Raw genomic sequence first — 24,543 nt, forward strand, 5'->3', positions numbered from 1 at the left:
GGTCCTTGGCTGGCATTGAGGCCTATCTCTGACGCAGATGTCTGTGGCCCTGAGCCTTATCACCACCCCCGCCTGGAATGCTGGGGGTGGGGTAAGGGGATGTCTCGCCCCGATGTCCTAGGCACCCCAGAGAGGCGCCCCCTGCCCAGTTCTGCAGACTTCCTGAGGCCGCCCCCGAGGGTGGCAGGGCCTGGGTGGGGAGCAGGGCTGGAAGGTGGGTTCTCAGGCCCTAAAAGGGGATCTCGGTCCCTTCCAGAGAACCATTCAGTCCCTCAGAAAGCCTCACGACCCCAGGCAGCTGTGGCCCCTCAGACTGCAGCTGCTCCCTGGGCTTATGGGGAAGAGCGAGGGGCGGGGGTGGTCTCTGTGCTCTATACTTAGCCCGCCGGAGCCAGGCTAGTGTCTTATCATCCAGCTGTGTCATCAGAGATTATTTTTGGGGCTGGCAGCTGCAGGCTGTGACACTCAGGGCCCAAGCCCCGCCACTGGGGACTTAGGACTGCAAATGCGGGAGGGAGGGGCCCAGGTTGTGGGGAGGGGGCTGTGGGAAGGCGTCAGTGCAGCCGAGGGCAAGGCAGTGAGTAGGGACCGCGGCCGGGCCTTGTCTGGACAGGCAGGCGGACCCACAGAACTGCTCCCTGGTTCCGGCTTCAGAGAGAGTGGGAGGCCCCAAAATAGCCTCCCCTGAGATTCACCTCCCGCTGGAACTAGAGGGTAAGGAGGAGGGAGGAGGGTGTTGGAGGGACGGGGTGAGGGGTGGGCCGCGGCCACCTGACCACGGCAGCCCCGACTCCCACAAGCCCGGGGCCCCTGCTGAGCCAGGCATCCCTCCTGTCCCGATTCCTCCCTCCCTCCGCTTCCTTCCCCTTCCCCAGACCCCTCTCCCACCGCAGGGGCAGCTGAGCCGCGGCCATGGAAGGGAGAGGCGTTCTCGGGGGTGCCCCGCGCTTCCTGCGCTTCCCAAGGCCGGTCCGGGTGGTGAGAGGCGCCGACGCCACCCTGCGGTGCTGCCTCACGGGCTCGCCCCCGCCCACCGTCCTGTGGGAGAAGGATGGGCAGCAGCTGGAGGCGTCGGGCCGCCTCTGCTTTCAGACGGAGGGGGCCGAGCACAGCCTTTTGGTAAGGGGGGCTGGGGCCCCAGACGCCGGCGTGTACGTGTGCCGGGCCCAAAACCCCTGTGGGGAGGCCTACGCTGCGGCAGCCCTCGCGGTGCAGGAGCCCCCGGAGGGGCCCCCCGAACCAGCCCAGGAGAGCCCCCCCGCCTCGGCCCGGCCGCCGAGTCCCCCGGACACAGCTTCCGCCTCCCCGCCCCCCGACCCAGCCCGGACCCGCCCCCTTTCGCGGGGGTCCCCAGGCCCGCTTCCCGAGCTCCTGGAAGGGGCCCCCGTGTTCTTGGAAGGGCCACGATCCCAGTGGGTGCAGCAGGGCGAGGAGGTGACATTCAGCTGCCAAGTAGGGGGGCGGCCAGAACCGGCCGTGCTCTGGGAGAAGGACGGGCGGCTCCTGGAGGACGTCTGGGAGAGCGCACATTTCTGTCTGACAAAGGGCCCCGACGGGGGCCACGAGCTGCGGATCAGGGGCGTCCGGCTGCCGGACGCGGGCGTCTACGTGTGTCACGCCAGCAACACGCAGGGCCGCACGCTGGCCGCCGCGCTGCTGCAGATCCGGCCCTCCCCCGAGACCCCCCTGAGCTCTCCGCGGCAGGGCCGCAGGCACGAGGCGCCCGCCCCCAAGAGCTTCTGGGTGAGCGAGGGCAAACACGCCAAGTTCCGCTGCTACGTGACCGGGAAGCCGGAGCCCGAGACCGAGTGGCACTGGGAGGGCCGGCCTCTGAGTGCCGGGCGCCGGCGCCTGCTCTACCGGGACCACGATGGGGGCTTCGTGCTGAAGGTGCTCTACTGCCAGCCCGCCGACTGCGGCCTCTACGTCTGTGCGGCCCGCAACAGCGCCGGACACACGCTCAGCGCGGTCCAGCTGCACGTCAGAGGTACAGGGCCCGGACGGGGAGACGCTGGGGGGGCAGGCCCCGCCCCCGAGCCCCAGACCCCCGGGGAGACTGGGCTGTCACCCAATATATATGTGTGTGTGACTTTCGGGGGTTCTCCAGGCCTGGGGGAAGGCACCTCAGTGGGGGAGGGGAAGGGGATCCTCAGAGCAGCTCTTGACTTTGTCTCTCTTGCTCTTTGTCTGTCTCTCCCTCCCTCCTCCCTCCCTCCCTGTCTCTCTCTCCCTCTCCCTTCCTCCCCCCTCCCCTGCCCCGGCCCCAGAGCCCCGGGTGCGCTTTGCAGTGCCCCTCGAGGATGTGGAGGGCGAGGAGCGCGGGGATGCTGTGCTGGAATGCCAGGTGCCCTCCCGGGGCATTGTCACCACCTGGTACCGCGAGGACCAGCGCCTGCTGCCCGGCCCCAAGTACGAGATGGGGGAGGCCGGGGTCGTGAGGCGCCTCATCATCCGTGACCTGGAGGCCGACGATGACGGCATCTACCTGTGTGAGATGCGGGGCCGCGTGCGCACGGTGGCCGCCGTAGCCGTCCGAGGTCAGCCAGACTGGGGGGGGGGGGGGGCGGGGGACGGAGAAAGCCGGCCTCGGGGATGGGGGGGGGGGGCGGCGGGGGAAGCCGGCCTCGGGGATGGGGGGGGGGGGCGGGGGAAGCCGGCCTCGGGGACCGCCGCAGGGCGGGGGAAGCCGGACTGGGGGACGGCCGGGGGCGGGGGAAGCCGGACTCGGGGACCGCCGCGGGGCGGGGGAAGCCGGACTCGGGCCCAGCCGCCTGCGCCCACACCCCCACTCCTGTCCCAGGGCCCATCACCAGGCGGCTCCCGAGGAAGCTGGACGTGCTGGAGGGAGAGAACGCGGTGCTGTCGGTGGAGGTTCGCGACAGCGAGGCCCTCGGGCACTGGACTCGGGACGGCCAGGACCTGCCGGCCTCGCCTAGAGTCCTCCTAGCCAGCTCCGGCCGCACACACAGCCTGGTGCTGGTGGGGGTGACCCGGCAGGACGCCGGCGTGGTCACCTTCAGCCTGGGCTCCTCTCGCACCTCCTCCAGGCTGAGGGTCAAATGTAAGGACAGCTCAGCAGAGGGGCTCGGAGACCTGGGGGGGGAGAGGGAAGGGGGGCCGGCACCTGCCAGAAAGAGACAGCGAGGGAAGTCATCAGAAGGCAGAAGAAGGGGTGAGGGAAGAGGAGGCGAGGGAAGGAGAGACATGGGCATGGGGCTGGCGCTGAGGTGGGGCTGGGGCCCGACACGGCCAGTCCGGTCCTCAAGCAGGGAAGAGCTCTGGTGGGTCGGGAGGCGGTTACTGAGAAGGCCCTGGGGCCTGGCACATTTTATGTTAGGTGTGAAACAAGTGCCCCCCGGACCCCCAGTGGCAGTCGAGCTGGGCACAGGGTGCAGCAACACAGCCCTGCTCAGCTGGAAACCCCCCGTGCCGGCCCCTGACACGGCCATCACCTACCGGCTGGAACGGCAAGAGGTGGGCACGGACGCCTGGGTACAGTGCCTCACCACGGAGGCGGCGGGGGCCGTGGAGGTGCCGGGAGACAGCGTGCCCAGCGAGGGCGACTACCGCTTCCGGCTGGCGGTGGTCAGTGAGCACGGCCAGAGCCCCCACGTCCTGTTTCCAGGCTCGGTGCACCTGGGTGAGCCCCCGCCTCGTCTCCCCTGCCCTGCCCTCCCTCTGCTCCACCCTTGTTGCACAGTCTCCCTGCCCCATGCTGTGCCCCGGGCCCCCGCCCCCTCTGACCACGGTTGCTGCCTTCCTTCCCAGTGCCCACGGCTCGGGTGCTAAGGGGCCTGCAGGACGTACGCGTCCACGAAGGGGACGACGCCGCCTTCTCCCTGGAACTCTCCACCTCGGTGCGAGGCGCCTGGTTCCTGAATGGGGCAGAGCTCCAGGCCGGAGCACGGGACAGCAGGCGCAGGGAGGAAGCCCAGGGGTACCGGGTGCAGCAGGAAGGCCCCAAGCACCAGCTGCTCCTCCGGGCCCGGAGGCTCCAGGACAGCGGGGCCCTCGTCACCTTCCTGTGCCCCGGAGTGCACGTCTCCGCCACGCTTCACGTGCAAGGTGGGAATGGTCGGTCAGGGTCCCCGGCTGCCAGGGCAAGGGCAGGCCCGAGGCAGAGCCTCGGGATTCGGAGGCCCCGGACTGATGGCCAGAGCCTGCCCTGCCTCTCAGTGCCTGGACGAGGGAGCAGGGGTCGGATCTGTCCGGGTGTCCCTTTTCAGATCTGTCACACGGAGGGGCGGAGCACGTGGCCCCCGAGGTCCCTCTGCTCACAATCAGTGTTCCCGGGAAATAATCATCTCAACAGCTCCCGATTCACAAAAAGCTTTCCTTACAACAGGCCTATGGATTAGGTTTGGCTTACAGATGAGGAAACTGAGGCCCAGGATCACAAGGCTAGTGTCTGGTTCAGGATTCGAACTGACTCCAAGTCCACATGCCATCCCCATGGCTGCGGTGACTCTCTGCCCTTCCAATGGGAACGGTGTTATTATAATGGGGGTATCTGAAGCTGCGTGAGGCAGGAGGGAGGGGAGGGCTTATGCCAAGGGTTTCCTTGAGGGAGATGGTCCAAGCAGAGCAAGAAGCTCCGTCTGCCCACCTTAGTGAGGGGACGGACACAGGGACCCTGCCTGATAGCTCAGTGCTTTCTCCCAAACGACAGGAAAGCTTCTTATAAAACCCAGCCTCCATCTGCAGAAGGCAGAGTGGAGAGAAGGTCCATCTGGGCCAGGGGCAGCGATGGAGACATACCCATAACCAACATTTCTGCCACGCTTTCAAGGTTCAAGGCCCAGCAGCACAGCCCCCTGTGAAGGGGGCTCTTAAATTACCGAGGAGGAAAGAGCTTACTCAAGCTCCCAGCTCGTAAGTGTGGCAGTAGGACGGGCACAGGGCCCTGAACCAACTGCTTTAGGGGCTGACAAGGAAATGTCCAGGATAGAGTAGAAAAGGAAAGTTACCTTCTCGAGTGACTGGTTCTGGCCAGACCCGATTCCAGCCTGTCCTGTCCTCACTGTGGCAATGGCGGGTCTTGAACCTGCCTGGTCTCCTCAGCCTTGGATACCAAGGCAAAAACAAGGAACAAAAGGACTTGGCCCTCCAGCCTCAGGGCCTCAGATTGGGTTGGGTTCTTAATCAGGGAAGCAAATTGGAGTGAATTCTCATTTCCTCTGCATTTCTGTGTCTGTACCAGGAAACCCAGCTTACCCAGGGGGTTAGGTTGGAGCCCAAATAGTCCAAAGGACCATTTTTTCTAACCAACTTTAAAGTCACTGGGGAGAGATAGAAATAGAGACAGAGATGGAAAGAGAAAGACAGAAACAGAGATAGACAGAGAGAGATAGAGACAGGCAGAGACAGAGAGACAAAGGGAAAGACAGGTGAGAGTCCCGTCCTCCTCCATCCCTGACTGCCCTGCTCTGGAATTCACACATTGGAGGATAGAGGCTCCATGACGTCTAAGTCTCAGTCCAGTAGAGACTAATGATTTTCATTGTGACAATGTGCCTGAATTCAGCAACTCATTAATTATAGAGCTATTATATGTTATCAGACTTCAGTATTTCCAGGGGTCAGCTATGGGATCAATGTTGGAGTTCCATCCAGTAATACAGATTGTAATCCATCCATACCTGCTCATTCTGGGAGATTCCTATCTATGCCCTCCCAGAAATCCTACCTGGGGTGAAGGGGGACTCGGCGTAAGTGAGAGCCTTGGGTCCCCTAACATTCCAGGGGGCTGTCCTGACTGTACTGAGGTGACTGTCTGTGGGTCGTCTTTCCTTGACCGCCCACCCCTTTGTGCAGGTCGTGAACGGTATGGCTTATGCTGCTTCTGACACACACGATTCGCCATAGGTTCTGTGTGCTGCAGCCCACTGACACCCACCTCATACACCCCCTCCCCATCACCCTTTTGTTGACCCACATTTTTGATTCCTCAGAGTTTGAATCATTCTATGACTCACTGCCATATGGCTTCCCCAAAAGGAGGTTGGAGTTTAAAAGATGAGACACAGGCAGAACCTTGGGGTTGTTGAAAATGCTGTGCAGTCCACTATGTTTGTTCCATTCCATCTGCAGGGCCCAACCAAGATGGCTATAATAGTGATGAACCCACTCAATGGCCGTCCAACCTTATTACAGAATTTGGATGATAAGACAATTTTTTCTCAGTAGGGTCAGACTCAAAAAAGAAAGAGCTCCCTGCTGACCACGTGCTGACGCTGGCCACGTGCTGACTTGGAAAATCACAAATCAAACATTATCTATGGTTTTATTTTATTTTTATTTATTTTATAAATGTTTCCCAATTACATTTCGATCTGGTTCAGGTTGCACTGGGAACTTTTGATGGGTTACATATAGTATAAGTTTGACACCTCTGGTCTAGACAAATATATATTATATAGGCTACTTATAGGAAACCCTGCTTATAGATGAACCCTGCCTGTGGTGCAGTGGATAAGATGCAGATTTAGAATCAGGAAGAATCATCTTCATGAGTTCAAATCCAATCTCAGCTGCTTCTTAGCTGTGTGACCCTGAACAAGTCATTTAATCCAATTGCCTCAGTTTCCTTAGCTGTAAAATGAACTAGAAAGGATAAGGATAAACCAGTCTAGTATCTTTACCAAGAAAACCTTAAGAGGTCACAAAGAGAGAGACAAGACTGAAAAATGACTGAATGAACAGCAGTGACAAACTTATACATTGGAAAATTGCATTTTTATGTAGTTAGCTATAGTTGGTCTAACACATTAAAATTTACTTATTGGGACTTCTAACCAAAGAGAGAAAGTCATTGGAGTGGTATGGGTAGGTGGTACATTCCCTTGGCAACATATGACAGGCAGGGTGAAAGCTAATAAAACTAATCATTTTATTCCCCATCACTTCAGGTGGGGAGGTCCCGTAGGATGCCTGTCAGGTAATCCAACTTTGTACCTGTGACTCTGCCATTATGATTGTGTTTGTGTCTATGTGGTTATGTGTGCCTTTCCTCTGCAGAGCCCCCCGTGAGGATTGTGCACCCTCAAGAAAAGGTTTCCGTCGAGGCCACGAGCCCAGAACAGGTAGTGCTCACCTGTGAGTTGTCCCGGGCCGGAGCACCTGTGCATTGGTACAAAGATGGAGTGGAGGTAGAAGAGAATAGCGCCTTAGTGCTGAAGAATGAGGGTTTCCAGTGCCATCTTGTGATCCCTGCTGCCCAGCCACAGCACGGGGGCGAGTTTGTGTGCAAAGCAGGGGACGACTTGGCTTTCTTTATGGTCACCATCAAAGGTGAGGGCCCAACTGGGCTGGTTTCTGAGCAAGAGGGCTGTAGTCTCGGGGTCCCAGGCTAGATAAAGTAGGAGCAACCTCCTAGCCTGCTCAGCACAAGGGTCCCTTTCGGAAGGTCTTGCTGAAGGTACATATCGTCAGCCCAATCCTCTGCCCAGTCCATCCCTCACCACCTTGCTTCTGAGAAGCTTGACAGAGGAGAGTGAGGCAGGAAGGACTACCTGATTGGGAGACAAAACAACTTAGCATCCTTTCACTATTCCACACTAACAGAATCCTAAAATCACAGAAGTTGAAGGAACCTTGGAAGTATCTCCCGTGCAAGGATCCCCTTCACAACACATCTGATGATGATAGTCATCCAGAATTTCTTTGACTCTCTAAAGGAGAACTCATCATTTAATAAGAAACTATTTCACTGAACAGCTAACTCAACTTCACCCATTCATGATCTTTTGCCCCAATCTTCAACTGTTGAGAGCTTCACTCAGCTTCCCAGTCATCCATGCTCAACACAACCTCAGTACCATCCTTGACTCCTCATCCACACTTACCCCATATAGCCAATCTGCTTTCAAATTCTGTCATTTTTACCTTCATTGTCTCAGTCACATATATCTCTACTTCTCTCTACTCATACAGACCATCAACTTGTCTTGACTATTACAATATTACAGGAGATTATTACTGCCTCTTAAATCACGGTTCCTGCCCCAAGTCTTTCCCCACTGCCAAGTATCTTCCACTGAGCTACCAAACTGGTTTTCCCATAGGGCAGGTCTGACCATGTCACACCTCTTTTCAATAAACTCTAGTAGCCCTTTCTTGCTTTTAGAATCAAAAATAAAATCACTTTTAGTCTTTAAAGTCCTTTGCTAATGGTTCCTCCCTACCTTTCAAGCCTTCTTGCACTTCCCAGTCCTTCACACACTCTTTGATCAGTCTACACTGGCTTGTTTGCTGATTTTCACACGGGACACTCTTTCTCCCAACTTAGAACATTTGCACTGAGTTTCCCACCATGTCCCTCCTCATCATCTGTATCTCTCTGGCTTCCTTAAGGACCAATTTAAGTTACACATGCTTTAGAGATCCTCCCCTGGTTCCTTTCACTGTTAGAGCCTTTCTTTTTAATGGCTTTCTATCTATACTGTACATATTTTATATATATATATATCTTGTCATTTGCCTTTTTTTTCCCACCCCCCTCATTAGAATATGAGTCCTAGCATGGTATTCTTTTTAATTCCCATAACTCAGCACAATGCTTTGCGCATAATAAGCCCTTACTAAATGCTTGTTAATTTGATTTGCTCTTCAGAACATTGTGCTAAATCCCAAAGCATGTAAAAGGGAAGAAAGAAAAGTAGCTGCCCTTATAAAGCTTGCAGCACTATGGACAAGAAGACTGATTGTTACAAATGCTTTCTTTATTATCTGGCCCAAATCTCTCTCTCTCTACATTCTACCTGTGTGACTATAGGCAAGCCACTTCTATTGTCCTCAGTTTCCCTCATATGAAAAATGAGAGGGTTGGACTAGAATTCAAAACTTTTTAAACTGTGAGTTGCAGCCCTACAGAAGTGCATAAGTGCACGTGGGAGTCAGGAAATTATGATTTATTATCAGTAAATGCTTTATTTGTATGTCTATTTTATAGACCTATATTTAGCCAGAGTCATATAAAATTTTCTCAGGCAAAAAGGGGTTACGAGTGGAAAAAAGTTTTAAGAAAACCTGGACTAGATTATCTTCAAGAATCCTTCTAGCTTTAAACCCTATAGTCTTGTGGTATAGAGAGACCCCAGGGAACCAAACAGCTTTTACAAAGATATCTGATAGTTACTGTGACCCATGAATTCTATCCTATCCCTGAAATTTCTGTGCCACAAGCTCATTCTAGGGACTCAACTCTCTGGGCAGATAAACAAACACATTCCCTTCCCCTCAGTCTCTACAATGTATTTATTTGCATTTGTGGTCTCCATCTTCTCCAAACTCTGGCCTGGTCTTCAACTTCCAAATCCTGCATTTTGTTCTGACCTATTGGTTCCCTGCAGTGGACCCTACTGATCACCTGTGGCCAGAGGGGAAGGGATTCCAAGTGGGCTCCTAATTACAATCACTAAGGTAGTTTGCTTTCATCTGTGGGTGAAATGAGTAGATTCTGGTACGGATGAGATCTCTCCCAATGAGCCACATTTGGGATTCAGTTCTGACTTTGTTAATATGTCCTAGAACTGACTCATCTTGTTTGTCACTGAATTAATTTTATCGTGAAGAAGTTCAAAGTACTTAACTCCTAGTTAACAGTCTTCAGTGCTGAGAAAGATAAACACTTAGACTTGGCCTTTGTAAGGGAGAACAAGGACAGAGCTGAAAATCTACCGAAAGACACAAAACGGCCGTACCTACATCCCCAGACCTCAGGAGCCATGAGGAAGGGAAAGGGGGAAATATTCATTTTGTCTATTTTGAAAAATCATAAGCAAAATCTCCATACCTTGCATCAAGCTAAATGTTTTACATTTGAGGAACTGACTTTCCTGGCCACACCCCAACAAAAGCTATCCTTGGCCCAGAATTGTAACTCTGTATTTCAGTCTTGGAACCATCCTTAAACTTTCTCTTTGGCTCATATTCCTAGCCAGGAGTTTGTGTGCAAATCCAAGCTAACACTTTCTCAAACTTCCCTATTTCACAGGGGCTTCAAACCAGTCTAAGTTCTTAGTTTCCCTCTTCCACCCTTTCCCATACCTGTGGGAGGACGTACCATGGGGTCAGTACTCCGAACTCCAGGTCTCCATCCACAGTCAAGTATGTTTGTGACAATGTTAGTGGGTGTTCATGAAAGAATATAACAAAATCTAACTCGAAGTCTCCATATGATGATGGTACACAGCTCAAAGGTTTTATTCTTCCCCACTGCAGAGCCCCCCGTGAAGATCATCTTCCCTCAGGACACTGTGTCCGTGGCTGCCGAGAGCTCAGAACGGGTGGTTTTGAGATGCGAGTTATCCCGGGCTGGAGTCCCCGTGCACTGGTACAAGGACGGAGTGGTGGCGAAGGAGAGCGAAAACCTTGTACTGAAGAACGAGGGCCCCACTGCCATCTGATCCTGCCTGCAGCCCAGCCCCAGGATGGGGGCAAGTTTGTGTGCAAGGCAGGCGATGACCTGGCTGTCTTCAATGTCACCGTCACAGGTGGGCATGATAGCGCCACGGAGACTGCCCAGCTGGCGCTGTTTCCCAGCTGTGGATTGGGGTCTTCTGGGCAGAGAAGTGCTCACTAGTACAAGGGAGGGTCTTTGGGACACCAGAGGTAAGAAAAGTAGCGAAAGAGAGGAGCTCCGCTCTTCTTGGGCAAGCAGACTGTACTGATGGGCTCATTTGTCCTGTAATGGACTATCTCTGATGAGCAGGATGTGCGGTGAGAGGGAATGGGAATGAGGTTCCAGGTAAATGGTCAGGATACAGTTGTACCATGTCATGATTAATTGAAAAAACTGTGGGTGTTAAATTTGAAAAGGAGACATGGGGAAGCATGATAGCTCATAGGCTCTCAAGAATTGGGTGGCTTCGGTGCTCATCTAGACAAGTCCATAGCTGTACCAGCCTTTGCCTAGAGATCTCAAGCAAGGGGGAGCCCACTACCTTCTAAAGGAGAACGTTCCCTCCTCGGACAATTCTGTTAGATGACCAAAACTTGTCTCTCCACAACCTGCACCCGTTGCTCTAAATTCCATCATCTGGTTCCATGCAGAAAAATTCTAATTCTCCTTCACATGACAATCCTTCAAACACTGGAAGATAGTTCTCATGTTCTCCCCTAGCCTTCTGCTCTCTAGCAGAAACATTTCTCATTTCTTCTGCCCATGATCCTAATAGTGTTCATGATTCTGAGTTCAAGTATTACAAACACACACACACACCCCCCAAAAAATCCAGACTTTCCTGACTTTTGAGTCAGCCAATAGTGAAATGGGCTGCTGCAGGAGCTAGTGGGTCTTAATCTTTGGCCCTCTGCAAGAAAAGAGCAGGCAACTACCCAGAATAGCTGGAGGGGGTGGGGGGCTGTTCTGTTAGATGAACAAAACCAGGTCAGTCTCCCTTCATGTCTTTATTATGGGGAATAGAGATGTTCATAACTATTCATGCACAAGGATTTTTATTAAGCATTTAGTATGTGCTAAGTACTATGCTGTGCTCTGGGGAATTAAAAAAAAAGGGCAAACAAACAAAAAAAAAATAGATTCCCTGTTCTCATTCTAAGGATAAGCTTCCCTTCTAAAGAGGACAGTATGTAAACAGCTCTGTACATACAAGGTATTTAGTATCTGTAAATGGGAGGGCATTTCAAAGGAAAGAATTTGGAGGAGGAGGGAGGCTCTGAATGAGAGAAAGGCCTCATCCGTATGGAAGGTGGGATTCCAGCTGAGGAGGGTGAGCGTTCACCCACCCATTCCAGACGTGGCAGCCAGCCAGCAAAAAGGCTCAGAACAGCTTTCTTTTTCGGCCTTGGTTTGACGTTTATGCTGATTCAGATCACGCAATATATTGAGCTGATAGTCCCCTAAAACCCCTGAATCTCTTTCACATAAGCCCAGTTGTAAAACATTTACTTGCACACCCCCGTGTTGCTGCTTTATAAACATTGCTTGAGCTCAGCAGGACTACGAGAAAAGCCCCAGGAAACTGAGTCATCCCCAGACTGGAGGCCTGGTGACTGGAAACTAGTAATGATGATGATGATAACTGACATTGATCACCTTAAGGTTTGTAAACTGCTCAATCCTATTTGAATTTTACAACGTCCCCTGATTATGACTGCGTGTTTCCCACTTCAGAGCCCCCGGTACGGATCACGCAACCCCAAGATGAGGTGTTCCTGACTGCTGTGACCTCAGAGAGAGTGGTCCTGACATGTCAAGTGTCCCGGGCCGGAGCCTTGGTGGGCTGGTACAAGAACGGGATGGAAGTGGAAGAGAGCAAAGATTTGGTGCTGGAGAGTGAGGGCCTCCAACACCGCCTCATACTGCCTTGTGTGAGGCTCCAGGATGGGGGCGAGTTTGTTTGCAGCACCAGGGATGACTCTGCCTTCTTCACTGTGACTGTAACAGGTCAGGCGGCCCAGCAGGGCTAGGTTCTGGGCAGCAGAATAAGGGGAATTCAAGCAAAATGGGTGCCGAGACTAGCTCCTTAGCCATGGAGGTAAATTACATTTGATAGCTTTACTCTGACGGCAGGAGGATTGCTGAGGCTGCCCTGTGTGGGAAATCAGATACCCTGTGTGGGAAAGTTTGTATTGGGGGTATCAGAATTTGGTAGCTACTCCATCACTCTGAATTGGGGGGCCTAGGAGTGCAGTCTGAGGGGTTCAGTTCTCAAGCATCTCAGTCATAGAAGGGTGAGAAGGGACTGCACAAAATATCTGTGTCTAGGAGTCAGTGATCTGGATGGCAATCTGGAGACTCTTGGCAAATCCAGGAGAGTCAACAAGCTGAATATCTACATATTAGCAATCTCCAAAACCAACCTAGCCTTCTTTTTACCAAGAAGAAATTCCTTATTGAGTTTCCCCCTATTCAGAGTCCAGTTTTCAGAGATATTCCTAAAAGGCATAACTCTCCATTTTGAGGGAAGGGTCAGATCAGCCATCCTTCATTCCTCTGCTTTTCTGTTCTCTTAAATGCTTTCTTTCCCCATCAGACATAATCTTGTTAAAAACAGGGAACATCTTATAGGTTTATAACTGTGCAAAAAAATAAGGGCTTAATAAACCCTTGTTGACTTCTTGTTAACTTCACTCCCTAACAAACTCCAAATGGGCTGACTCAGGAAATAATAAGTTCCTGCTAAATGACCATTTTTAGGTGTGTTGTGAAGGCGGTTCAGGTATGGTTGGAATAGATTGCATCTTTGGATCCTTCTAGTTTAGAGATTCTATATTTCTTCCTGGGTGTAGACTGTCATTCATATTGTCCCAAGCATCATCTCTGACATACGCATCACAAAGTTTTTGAGCAAAGGATGTCCTAGATGGATCCCTGTTCAACAGTTCCCCCAAGAGTTTGTTCTGTTCCCAAAGTGCATGTGATGTCAATGTCCGTGATTCTGAGTGGCTGTATCTCCCCCATTGCAGACCCTCCGGTGAGAATTATATCCCCCCAGGACACTGTGTCCATAGCCGCCCTCAGCTCAGAGCCAGTGGTCCTGAAATGTGAGCTGTCCCAGGCCGGAGTCCCTGTACGCTGGTATAAAGATGGGCTGGAGGTGGAGGAGAGTAAGACTTTGGTCCTGGAGAGTGAGGGGCACCATCAACGCTTAGTACTGCCTGCAGCTCAGCCCCAGGATGGAGGAGAGTTTGTGTGCAAGGCTGGAGAAGACTCGGCCTTCTTCAACGTCACCATCACAGGTCAGGGAGCAGACACGACTGCACCTAGAGAATGGAAGAAGCTCCATCCACCTAGGGATTTCTGCTTCTCCCACTCTGGAACCGGGAGAACGGTTCCTTAGGGGCAAAGAGCACTTAGCACTTGGGCTGGCAGAGAACATGATCTCCATCTAGACCAGTCCCCTTCCTCTCACCCTCATTTTACATATGAGGAACTAAATCAGAGTTTACGTAGCTCAAGGTCACATAGGTAGGAAAGGGAAGGGCCAGACTTCAGACTCAGGTTTTATGTAAGATTTCCAGATCCTACATTTTCCCCACTAAACACAGTACCTCATAAGCCCTTTCATGGCACTCGGGGGGATCAGGGGATCAGACCGGCCTATGTGTGAGGAGCAGAAGGTAAGCATGAGTGTAGCCAGGGAGACTGGTTAAAGCTTTTGGGGGAAGTAAGAGAGTGGGGAGGATTAAGGAAGCTGGTTACTCTTGCAAGATCAGCTGGAGAAACTGGGAGTACTGAATTTGGATAGCTCACAGGATATCAAAAATTGATTGGTCTCAATGACTATCTGGTCCAACCCATAGCTATATCAGAGCCCCCCACATACACAAGAATCAGCCTCTGATTGGTGGGTGGGGTACAAACAGAAGCCCTCCCTCCTAAGAAGGAAGGCTTTAGGACCATGTAAATACATGAAAGGGGTTGGCCCCCATCACAACTATTCTTAGGTCTTGAGATAATTCTTGTGGTTGGCTTTCTTGGGACAATACTGTCATTTTTGGGTCCCAGGGGACAGTCATTGTCTCTGGTCTTGGGGGTTATGATTACTCTGTGGGGTACAGAACCGGAGTTTGGTGATGGGAGCAGAAGTGTGGTACCTGGCAGTTACAAGGAAGGGAGATTGTGAACATGTGATGGATGGCCCTGGGAAATAGTGGGAGCTAAATCCCTCAGTGAACACCTGGTGCTGATCCAAACAATACACTTTGCCAGAAGGTGAAATCATGCGGGACACAAAGGATCATTGTTATATGGAGCTCCAGGCACAGGGAGCTTGCTGTTCCATCACTCTGAGAAACAGTTATCTTCAAAATATTTTGACACTTTCAAGTCTTCAAAGAAAAACTTGACCACCATTAAACTATGGAATGGGTTGATTTTGGAGGTGTGAATTGCAAGAATAGGAGGAGAGATCTGACCCTCACTCAGGGGATATGGCTGTCTGTTGGGATATGGCAGCAGGGATTACGTGACTTCCATGATTTCTAAGCCCCTGCCATCCTGAAATTCTTTGATTCTGGGACTGTTTCCAGGGTTTGTAAGACTGGTTCTCTGAAGCTTTATATCTAGCTATGACTGTATTTCTCCCCTCTTCAGAGCCTCCAGTGAGAATCCTGTTCCCCCAAGACGAGGTGTCTGTGGCCGCTGTGAGTTCAGAGCGAGTGGTCCTCATGTGTGAGCTTTCCCGGGCCGGAGCCCCTGTGCGCTGGTACAAGGATGGGCTGGAGGTAGAGGAGACTGAGGACCTGGTCCTGGAGAGTGAGGGGTCCCACCACCGCCTGGTCCTGCCTGCAGCCCAGCCCCAGGATGGAGGCGAGTTTGTGTGTGATGCAGGGGATGACTCGGCCTTCTTTGTCGTCACTGTCACAGGTTAGGGGGGTTGGTAGGGAGGGAGGGAGGCAACTGCAAGTTTCCATGGGACTTTCCCTTCTGTTATCCCCGGGGTAGAGAGCTGCCTTGACCATCTCCTGTAAAGAAGTTGCCCAGATGAGAAGAGAAGCAGCTCTTGAAGCTAAGCCCGAGATAACCTTCTGTGAGATGATCCTTCCTAAGAAAATGGCTTCTAGAGCATTTCAGAGTCAGGGAGAGTTGAAGGAAAAGATCTGTAGGTCAGAGCCTACATAAGTCACCCTGTCCCTCCTTTTACCTCTTGCCTAAAGAGGCCAGACCCAGCTCACTAGGCAAGGAAAGGGTCCCCAACCACTCAAACCTTCCCAGACATCCAGTCCCAATCCCACCCTCACCTGCTGCTTATTTCTCTCCCATTTTCTCTCTTCAACACCTGCTTCCTCAATAAAATACTTCATTTTCCTTTTCCACTCAATATTCCACTTTGACTGACTGGAACCCCCACAGCCAACGAGGTGCTGCCCCATCTCTTCCCCTTAGCCCACATAGAAATAGAATTTGGTTTCTCCAAAGTGGCTAGCACTTAAGGGAAAGAGATAAAAATGCAACCAACTTGGGAAGAATACCATTGGCTTTAACTCGGCATCTCCTGGATGCAGGGCCACCCAGCCACATCCGAGGCAGGAGTCACACTCTGAGCTTCCTAACTCCAGAACTACATCCAACAGGTTTCCAAAGGATCCTAACAGGGACCTCCCCAGGCTTTCAGCGAGGGAGTGAGCGAGGAAGAGAGTGAGAGAGGGAGGGAGTGAGGGAGAGAACGAGGGAGAGAGCAAGAGAGGAAGGGAGCGAGGGAGGGAGCAAGGGAGAGGATGAGGGAGAGAGCAAGAGAGGGAGGGAGCATGAGAGGGAGTGAGGGAGAGAGTGAGGGAGAGAGCGAGGGAGAGAGCAAGAGAGGGAGGGAGCGAGGAAGAGAGCGAGCGAGGGAGAGAGCGAGAGAGGGAGGGAGTGAGGGAGAGAGCAAGCGAGGGAGGGAGTGAGGAAGAGAGCGAGCAAGGGAGAGAGCAAGGGAGAAAGCTAGGGAGGAAGGGAGGGAGAGAGTGAGTGAGGGAGGGAAGGAGGAAGGGAGGGAGAGAAAGAAGGAGGGAGAGAAAGAGAGGGAGGAAGGGAGGGAGAAAGGGAGGGAGGGAAGGAGAGAGAGGGAACAAGGGAGAGAGCGAGGGAGGGAGAGAAAGAGGGAGGGAGGAAAGGGATGGACAGAGGGAGAGGGAGGGAGAGGAAGAAAGGGAGAAGGGGAGAGGGAGAGAGGGGGAGGAGCTAGGAAGGGGGGGAGAAAGGAAGAGAGAGATGGAGGGAGGAAGAGAGATGGAGGAAGGGAGGGAGAGAGGGAGATGGAAGGAGAGAGCAAGGAAGGTAGCGCGCAAGGGAGGGAGCAGGAGCGCTCAGGGGAGAGAGGAAGGGAGGGAGCAAGGGAGGGAGCTCTCCCTCTGTCCATCCCTCCCTTCCTCCCTCTTTCTCTCCCTCCCTTGTTCTCTCCCTTGTTAAACATTTAGCAGAACATCACTTCAAGTAGTTCCCATTTGACAGAGAGAGAAACTGAGGCCCAAGAAATGTCAGTCTCCTATTCAAGGTCACATAGCTAAAGTAGCAGAGTCAAAGCTTATATTTAGGTGTCTGGGGGCCAGTGTCTGGTGGGAGTTGAGGGGGGAAGCCTGAAGCTCCCTATACCCCCACCTCCTCATCCCCTCTCTCTCACCAGTGCCCCCGGAAAGGATAGTGCGCCCGGCAGCCCGCTTCCTCCAGCTGCACTTCAGGTCCCCGGGGCGAGTGGAGCTTCGCTGTGAGGTGGCCCCCGTGGGGGCCCGCGTGTGTTGGTACAAGGATGGGCTCGAGGTGGAGGGATCAGAAGATTTGAAACTGGGGGCCGAGGGGCCGGTCCGGACCCTGACCCTGCCCCACGCCAAGCCCCAGGACGCTGGAGAGTACGTCTGTGAGACCCGGGATGAAGCCGTCACCTTTGACGTCCGCTTAGCGGGTCAGCGCTCTGCTCAGGAAGGGGAGAGAGGGAGAAATGGGGGGGGGGGGGCAGACCGCCAATGTTTTCCTCACTCGGAGCTCCCCCAACAGAGTCGCCAGTGCAATTCCTCCTCCCCGAGGGGACGCCCTCTCCGCTGTCCGTGTCCCCAGGGGAGCACTTGGTCCTAAGCTGCGAGCTGTCCCGGGCCAGCGCCCCGGTGTTCTGGAGCCTGAATGGGAGTCCGGTCCTGGAGGACGGGAACCTGGAGCTTCGGTCCGAGGGGCCCCGGCGCCTGCTGCTCATCCAGGCCGCCCAACCCTCTCATGCCGGGAACTACACGTGCCGGGCTGGGTCCGACCCTGCAGCCCCCACCCTCACTTTCCCTGTCCAGGTGACTGGTGAGTTGGGGGAGCGGGGGAAGCCGAGGGAGGGGGAGCAGAGGCCCCTAGGGGTGGGCACCCTCAGTCCCCGGAGCAGGGGGCCAGGTCGTCCCCCCCATAATACACACACGTACACGCCTCGGTGCACGCCACCACCTGTGCTCCTACCCTCTCTGCGCCCCCTTTCCCCGCCTTCCCCGTGACACCGCGGGCTCTGGCCCTACAGAGCCTCCTGTGAGAGTGTTGACGCCCGAGGCGTCCCGGACTGGGGTTCGATGCGCCCCGGGCAGAGACCTGGAGCTGGCAGTGTGTCTTTCGGGGCCTGGGGGGGCCGTACGCTGGTACAAAGACGGGGAGCGGCTGGCCAGCCGGGGGCGGGTGCGGCTGGAGGAGGCCGGGGCACGGCGGGTGCTTCGGGTGCGGGGGGCACGGAGCGGGGATGCCGGCGAGTACCTCTGTGATGCCCCCCAGGACAGTCGAATCTTCCTCGTCAATGTGGAAGGTAATGAGTCTTCCCTATAGGATCCTCCACAGTGCTCTCTGAACTCCCCACCCCTATCCCACTGGCTCTAATAATCCCCGAGTATCCCATTCTTCCCTTCAGCTTTCCTTTCCTTCCTTCCTCCCTTCTGATCCTAACCTCCTTTCCCCCAAACTTCCCATCTGCAGCTCTTTTTTTTTTTTTTTTTTAAGAACAGGAAGAGTTATCACAAAAATTTACTAGGAAGCAATTTATACTTTTTCTTTTCCTTTTTTTTTTTTTTTAAAACAAAGATCACCCAATACAAAAAGAGAAGAAATGGGGGTCAGAGGTGGGGAGAGTTGCAAAAACTTGAGATTAGACTGCCTAGATTTGGGGGGAAGAACAAAGAGTCTGGGAGGAGGGTGGGAGTAGAGAGAGAAGGGAGATCATAAAATGGGAAGTGATGAACAAGAATCTTGAGAAGAAATGGGGACCAGAGTTGGGGAGGTGGGGAGAGCTGCAAGAATTTGAGATTAGACTGCCTGGGGGCAGGGGAGAAGAGAGGATCTGAGAGGAGGGTGGGAGTAGAGAGAGAAGGGATTGGTTTGATGTGGAGATGGATGGAGAACAGAGAGACTGAAGGGAGTGGAAGGGAGTTGGGCCTTGGCCCAACAGACAGTGTTCCCCTTCTCCCTGCAGAACCCCCCCAGGTGAAGCTAGTGTCAGAACTGACTCCACTGACCATCCAAGAGGGTGATGATGCTACATTCCGCTGTGAGGTTTCCCCACCAGATGCTGAGCTCACCTGGCTGCTAAATGGGACCTCAATTACCCCTGACAGCCGGGTAGAAATAAACCAGAATGGGCCCAACCACATCCTGACCCTGCGCTGCTGCCAGATCAGTGACTCCGGCATGGTGACAGCCCAGACCAAGGATGTGGAGAGCACGGCCCGGCTCCACGTCAGAGGTAATAGGCAAAAGCTCCCCACGGCTTCCCTACTATCTCACGACTCTCCTTTACTTTCCAACACTTTTGCCCCAACTCTGACCTAGAATCATAAACGGGCTCATCTTACAGCTAAGGAAACAGAACATTCAGAACATGGTGGAGCCCAGACTGGGGACTAGGACTCCGCACTCCATGATGAGTGTTCTTTCAAGCAGAGTATATTTCGAGGGTTAAGTTTGGAAGGAAATACTACTACATAAAGAAGCTCCTTGTCTGCTTCCTCTCTCTGCTCCCGTCTTCATCCCTTCCCAGTTATCCCTCTATCTTAGGGATTCTTTACCCTTCCTCTTCTTCAGAGGCTGAGCTACTCTTTTTGCGGAGGCTCCAGGACGTTCGAACTGAAGAGGGCCAGGAGCTGTGTATGGAGGTGGAGACCAGCCGAGTTGGTGGGAAAGGAGTCGTGAGCTGGTTTCGAGGCGGGCAGCCTCTTCCTGAAGACGATAGGTTCTCTGTGGTCCAGGATGGCCGAGTGCATCGTCTGATCATCCGCAAAGTCATGGTGAGTGACCAAGGCATCTACAGCTGCAAGAGCCACCATGACCGTACCCAGGCTCGGCTGCTTGTGAGGCGTGAGTACCCCTTAAAAACTTTCAATGCCCAGCTCCTAATACCTCCTTAAAAGCTCACCCCTTTCTGGCCTAGCTCTGGAAGAGTACATTATCCTTCTCTAGGGTACTTCTTCAGGAGAGCTGATAGACAGAATGCCCTTCTCCGGGAATCCCTCCATTTTCTCTGAGGCTTAATAAGTAGATTATTACCCATAAGCCCTGACATCTTCCTCAGGGTGAATTTTAAGTTTGATCCCTGTTCCCAAACATTTTTCTCCAGGCCTATGCATCTCATTCCCATTCTAGTTCGTCCTACAATAAGCAAAGCCCCAGTAGCCCACACAAATCCTTTTTTTGAAGCTTGAATGTCCCTCCCTCTGTTCTCCAGACCAAGTCAGGGTAGGAGACAGAAGGTTGTAGCAATGAGGATGCCTACCAGTGCCTCTGCCAAGCAAAGTATGCCCTGGCACCTCCCTGCCCATAACAAGAAGGAAGAGTTCGGGAATTCCACAGCAGTGTTTGTGATCTCATGTTTTGTATCCAGAGCTAAAATGATTCCTTGTGGGCCAGGCCATGGAACCGAGGGCGTTGTGGGAGGCAGGGAGGCTGTCCCCAAACGCACACAGCTGGGAACCCCGACTCTGCTCATGTATTGGCTCTTCCTTCCAACAGCTGAGCAGCTGAAGGTGCGCCACGGCCTTGAGGATGTGGTGGTCACTGAAGGGGGAAGGGCCACTTTCCAACTGGAGCTGTCCCAGTCTGGGGTGTCTGGAGAGTGGGCCCGGGGAGGGGTGCGGCTGGAGCCTGGTCGCAACTGCCAGATCAGTGCCCAGGGCCACCACCACTCCCTGGTGCTCAGCGGTCTCGGCCTGGCCGATACTGGAACCGTGTCCTTCACCACCGACACGCTGCGCTGTGCAGCCCGGCTAGAAGTGAAAGGTCCGTCTCCTCTGGGAGTTAGCTCACCCAGACCTCTGCCCCTCTCTCTCCCTCTTCCCTGCGGTCACTCATGTCCACCACCCCCAGCCGCTCCTGACCACTGCCTCAACACCCTACTGCCCTCTAGTGACCGTCCCACACCGACAGCCTCCCTCATTTCTTAGGGATCACTTGCTTCCTTCTGACCGTCTCCCCCTCTCTTGTCCACCCTTAGAGATACCCTTAGCTATCGTGAAGGGGCTCCAGGACCTAGAAGTAATGGAAGGTGACTCAGCCACATTTGAGTGTGAGCTGTCCAGGACCCAAGCCGACCTCACATGGGATAAGGTCAGCTCCCAAACCAGTATGTTTCCGGCCCCCCCACCTAGCCCTTCCCCACCCCAGCTGAGTGCGGTTAGTGGAAGGACCTTGGACTTGTTGTCAGCTCTTTATACGTCTTTACATGTTTATGAGTGTATTGTGTAACATGTTTATGTGCTCTTTCTGTGTTCAGAAATGTATGTACAAACGCATGTTTATATGCCTTTATATGATTATAGCTTATGTGCCCATGAGTTCATATGCCATTTGTATGTTTCTAAATGTATTGTGTATGTTGCATGTAGTCGGTATGCCTTTATGAGATGATGACTGTGTGTTTATATGCCTTTATGTGTTTAAGTGTATGTGTGTACATTTATGTGCCTTTCATACGATTATAAATGTACATGTGTGTTTGTATATATTCGTTTAATAGCTGTACAGCTCTGGGAAGTCCCTTCCTTCCCCTGGCCTTCATGTTCTTCGACTGTAAAATGAGGGGGCTGGACTGTAGATGATCTGCAAAGCCCCCTCCCTGCTGTCATAAATCCCGTGCCCTTGGCAGGACCAGTGTGGGGGAGGGGGCGGCGTGAGGGGGTAGAAAAGGAAGAGGAAGGCGAGGTATCAGGAAAGGAGCGTTTCAGGACCACGAGTGAGCTGCATTGCCCCAAATACCTACATTCACTGCCCTGAAATCTAGGTAATCGGGGCATGCGGTCTTAGGAAGGGAAGGAAGTCTTTAGGGTCGCCCATAGCCAGCGTACGAGAGCTGGAGTGAAGGGGAGGGGGAGTTGCGGGATCTCCGAGCGCAGGCAGGCAGCCAACCCGGCTGGTGGGGCGGATTTACAGACTGATGCTGTGGGTGGGAAGGTGAGATCTATTTTAGCGCGGAGGAGTTGGAGTTGCCAGGACCACCTACCCGGCTCTCTGGCTCGCGAGGCACCTGGAGCTCGCGGCAGGTCGCCCCCCTCCCCAGAAGCGCAAGGGGTGGGGAAGAGGTGCGGACCTCGCGGGCCCCAGTGACCGCGCCCCCTCCCACTGCCAGGACGGCCAGGAGCTGTCGCCCAGCCCTCGGCTCCGGATCCAGGCGCTCGGCTCCCGCCGGCTTCTCCAGCTCCGGTGCTGCAGCACCGCCGATGCGGGCACCTACAGCTGCTCGGTGGGGAACGCCCAAGCTACGACCGCCCGCCTCACCGTGCGGAGTGGGTACCGGGGCTCCCGCTACGGGAGTCCGGGAGCGGGGAGGGGAGGCTGGGGAGGGAGCCGGTGCTTCGGGAGCCGGGAGGGGGGTCTGACCTAGCCTCCAGGGAGGTCAAAGGGAGTGGGCCAGAGAGTGGGGTGATGGGGGGTCGGGAGGGCGCCAGAGGTCAGCTGAGTGTCTCTCCGGGCCGGCGGGGCAGCTGGGGAGGCGGAGGGGGCGGTGTCGGGACCTCAACCCACCCCTCCTTGGTCCGGCCCCTCAGAGAAGGAGGTGTCAGTGCTGCTCGAACTGAAGCCCGTTAGGGCCCGAGAGGGCGACGGCGCCACCTTCAAGTGTACAGTGTCCGAGCCCGGTATCCCTGGTTGCTGGCAGCTGGGCGGCCGCATCCTGCGCCCCGGGGGCCGTGTCCGAATCCGACAGGAAGGTGTGAAGGCTGATAAAAACAGGACCCCCCACCCCCAGCAGCCGCGAATTCGCTGGGCCCCAACTTCTCGTTCCAACTTCCCCGCCCCCTCCCCAAAACACACTCAGCTTTGGGACTGCCTTTCCTCAGCTTTCCCCTCCCAGTATCCCTCTCCCTTGTCCCGTGTCCAAGACCACTCCTCCATCTTCCCACCTTGCCTAAGCACTGGATGGCTCAATGCCTTAACGAGCCTCCCCCTCCCCCGGCAGGCCTCCTGTTCTCCCGAGAGCTTCCCCAACTTTGCGCATGATCAACAATGAGCCTCCTTTCCCTCCTCTGTCCCACCCCCAGGGAACCTGCACTCCCTGCTGCTGAGCGAGCTGCAGGCTGAGGATTCTGGGGAAATCCAGTTTCAGGCTGGTCAAGCCAAGTCCTCCACCCACCTGGAAGTCGAGGGTAAGAAGGGCCCACTTGGGCTGAGGGGAAAAAGCTGCTGCGGACTAAGATCTGAGCGTTTGTGCTGCACCTGCCTACAATTACTGACCCTCTGAAGTCAGCTGTCATTAAGCCTCGCTGGGGAGGGGGAGAGAGGATAGCGGAGTACTTTGTTGCCTCCAAGAGGCCCCTAGACCAAAAAGCTGGAAGTCTTGCTAATCTGACCCAGTCCTCTCATTTTACAAGGAGGGAAACTGAGTCCCAGAGACCTAAGGACAGGTGAAAGGGGACATTCTTAAGGCTAGAGTTGGAAGCTATATAAAGAGGGCCAGGGGGGATAAAGGGGAGTAACATGACTTGATTCCTAGTGTGGGAACTCTCAATGAGACATTATACATTCACTATTTCTCTTTCTCCTCCACTCCCAGCCCTGCCTCTCCAAATCTGTCGGAAACCCCCTCGGGAGAAGACGGTCTTGGCCGGCCGTAGGGCAGCTTTAGAAGTGACAGTGTCCAGGGCAGGAGGCCACGTTCGGTGGCTGCTGGGGGGGGTCGATTTGCCGCCCGGGCCAAAGTATGAGTTTCGAAGCCATGGGGTCACCCACAGTCTGATCATCCACAACGTCCAGCCCACTGATGAGGGCACCTACTGCTGCCAGGCTGGAGAGGACAGCGCCAATACGAATCTGCTAGTGGAGAGTGAGTGAGGGATCTGGGCTGGCCTGGGGAGAGAGGGTTGGGCTCAGGTGAGAACTCTGGGAGAGCAGCAGAAAGACAAGGGTCAGTGGAAGGTCCTGCTTCTGAAGGAGGGTTGGAGGGACAGGGATGGGACAAGGGCAGTATGTGAGAGAGGTGTTTTGTGCTTTAGAGAAGGGGCAGAGGTCTAGAGAAGAGCCCTTAGCTCTCTCCACCACCCAAAACCCCCCTTCCTTTTTTGTTTTGCAACATCTCCTTCCATGACTGCTCCCTTAAGCCTAGACTTCTAATTCTAACCTCATATCATTGTCCCTTTCCCACTTGTCTCTCCCTGTGGAGGCAGTACATGGGGTTTGTGCTCAGAAAGGGTGTGGAGGCAGGTGTGGGGGAGAGGGGATGGTAGTGGGGGAGGTGTGTGAGCTGCAAAGCCTTGGGAGCCTAATCCTGGAAGCCAAGCTTGGCTATGAGGTTTCACAACTCACCTTCCATGTGGGAGTCTCCCCGTTCTGAGTTCCCTGCATCATCCCTGCTCCTCACCTCTCTCCCTCAACAGGCTCTAAAGCAGGGAAACCCTCATCTTCCTATGTATATAACCACTGTGTCAAAGGGAATGAATGAGGGAAAGAGGGAGGCCTGGAGACAAAGAATCTTTTCCTCTGCAGGTAGCTAGAGCCAGCCCCAGACACAGGATGGATGCCCATGGACAGATGGGAAGCCCAAACAGCCTATGGGTCTGGGGAACATGGGGTGGGAGGCGGGAGGAAATAAACCCAGCCCAGTCCTCCTACCTGTCCTTCAGTCTCTCTGTGGCGTTGGGTCACTGCTCTGACTGTTCACA

At 54.2% G+C, this 24,543-nt stretch overlaps 1 protein-coding gene across 1 annotated transcript; it reads left to right on the forward strand.

The window, feature by feature from the left end:
- On the forward strand, positions 1-24,492 carry OBSL1 (obscurin like cytoskeletal adaptor 1). Its single transcript, XM_051983479.1, is given in 24 exon segments — positions 1-714; positions 876-1,987; positions 2,268-2,537; positions 2,801-3,061; positions 3,338-3,640; positions 3,769-4,065; positions 7,018-7,290; positions 10,222-10,383; positions 10,386-10,493; positions 12,137-12,409; positions 13,432-13,704; positions 15,062-15,334; positions 17,073-17,348; positions 17,441-17,728; positions 17,937-18,212; positions 18,873-19,142; positions 19,481-19,753; positions 20,405-20,671; positions 20,886-20,998; positions 22,017-22,173; positions 22,435-22,596; positions 22,927-23,031; positions 23,439-23,708; positions 24,368-24,492. Coding segments are annotated over 23 exon segments (6,033 nt in total). The 5' UTR covers positions 1-714; positions 876-912; the 3' UTR covers positions 24,376-24,492.
- Positions 24,493-24,543: the final 51 nt, after the last annotated feature.

This window comes from Antechinus flavipes, chromosome 3 (assembly GCF_016432865.1).
Source record: "Antechinus flavipes isolate AdamAnt ecotype Samford, QLD, Australia chromosome 3, AdamAnt_v2, whole genome shotgun sequence".
NCBI classification, from domain to species: Eukaryota; Metazoa; Chordata; class Mammalia; order Dasyuromorphia; family Dasyuridae; genus Antechinus; species Antechinus flavipes.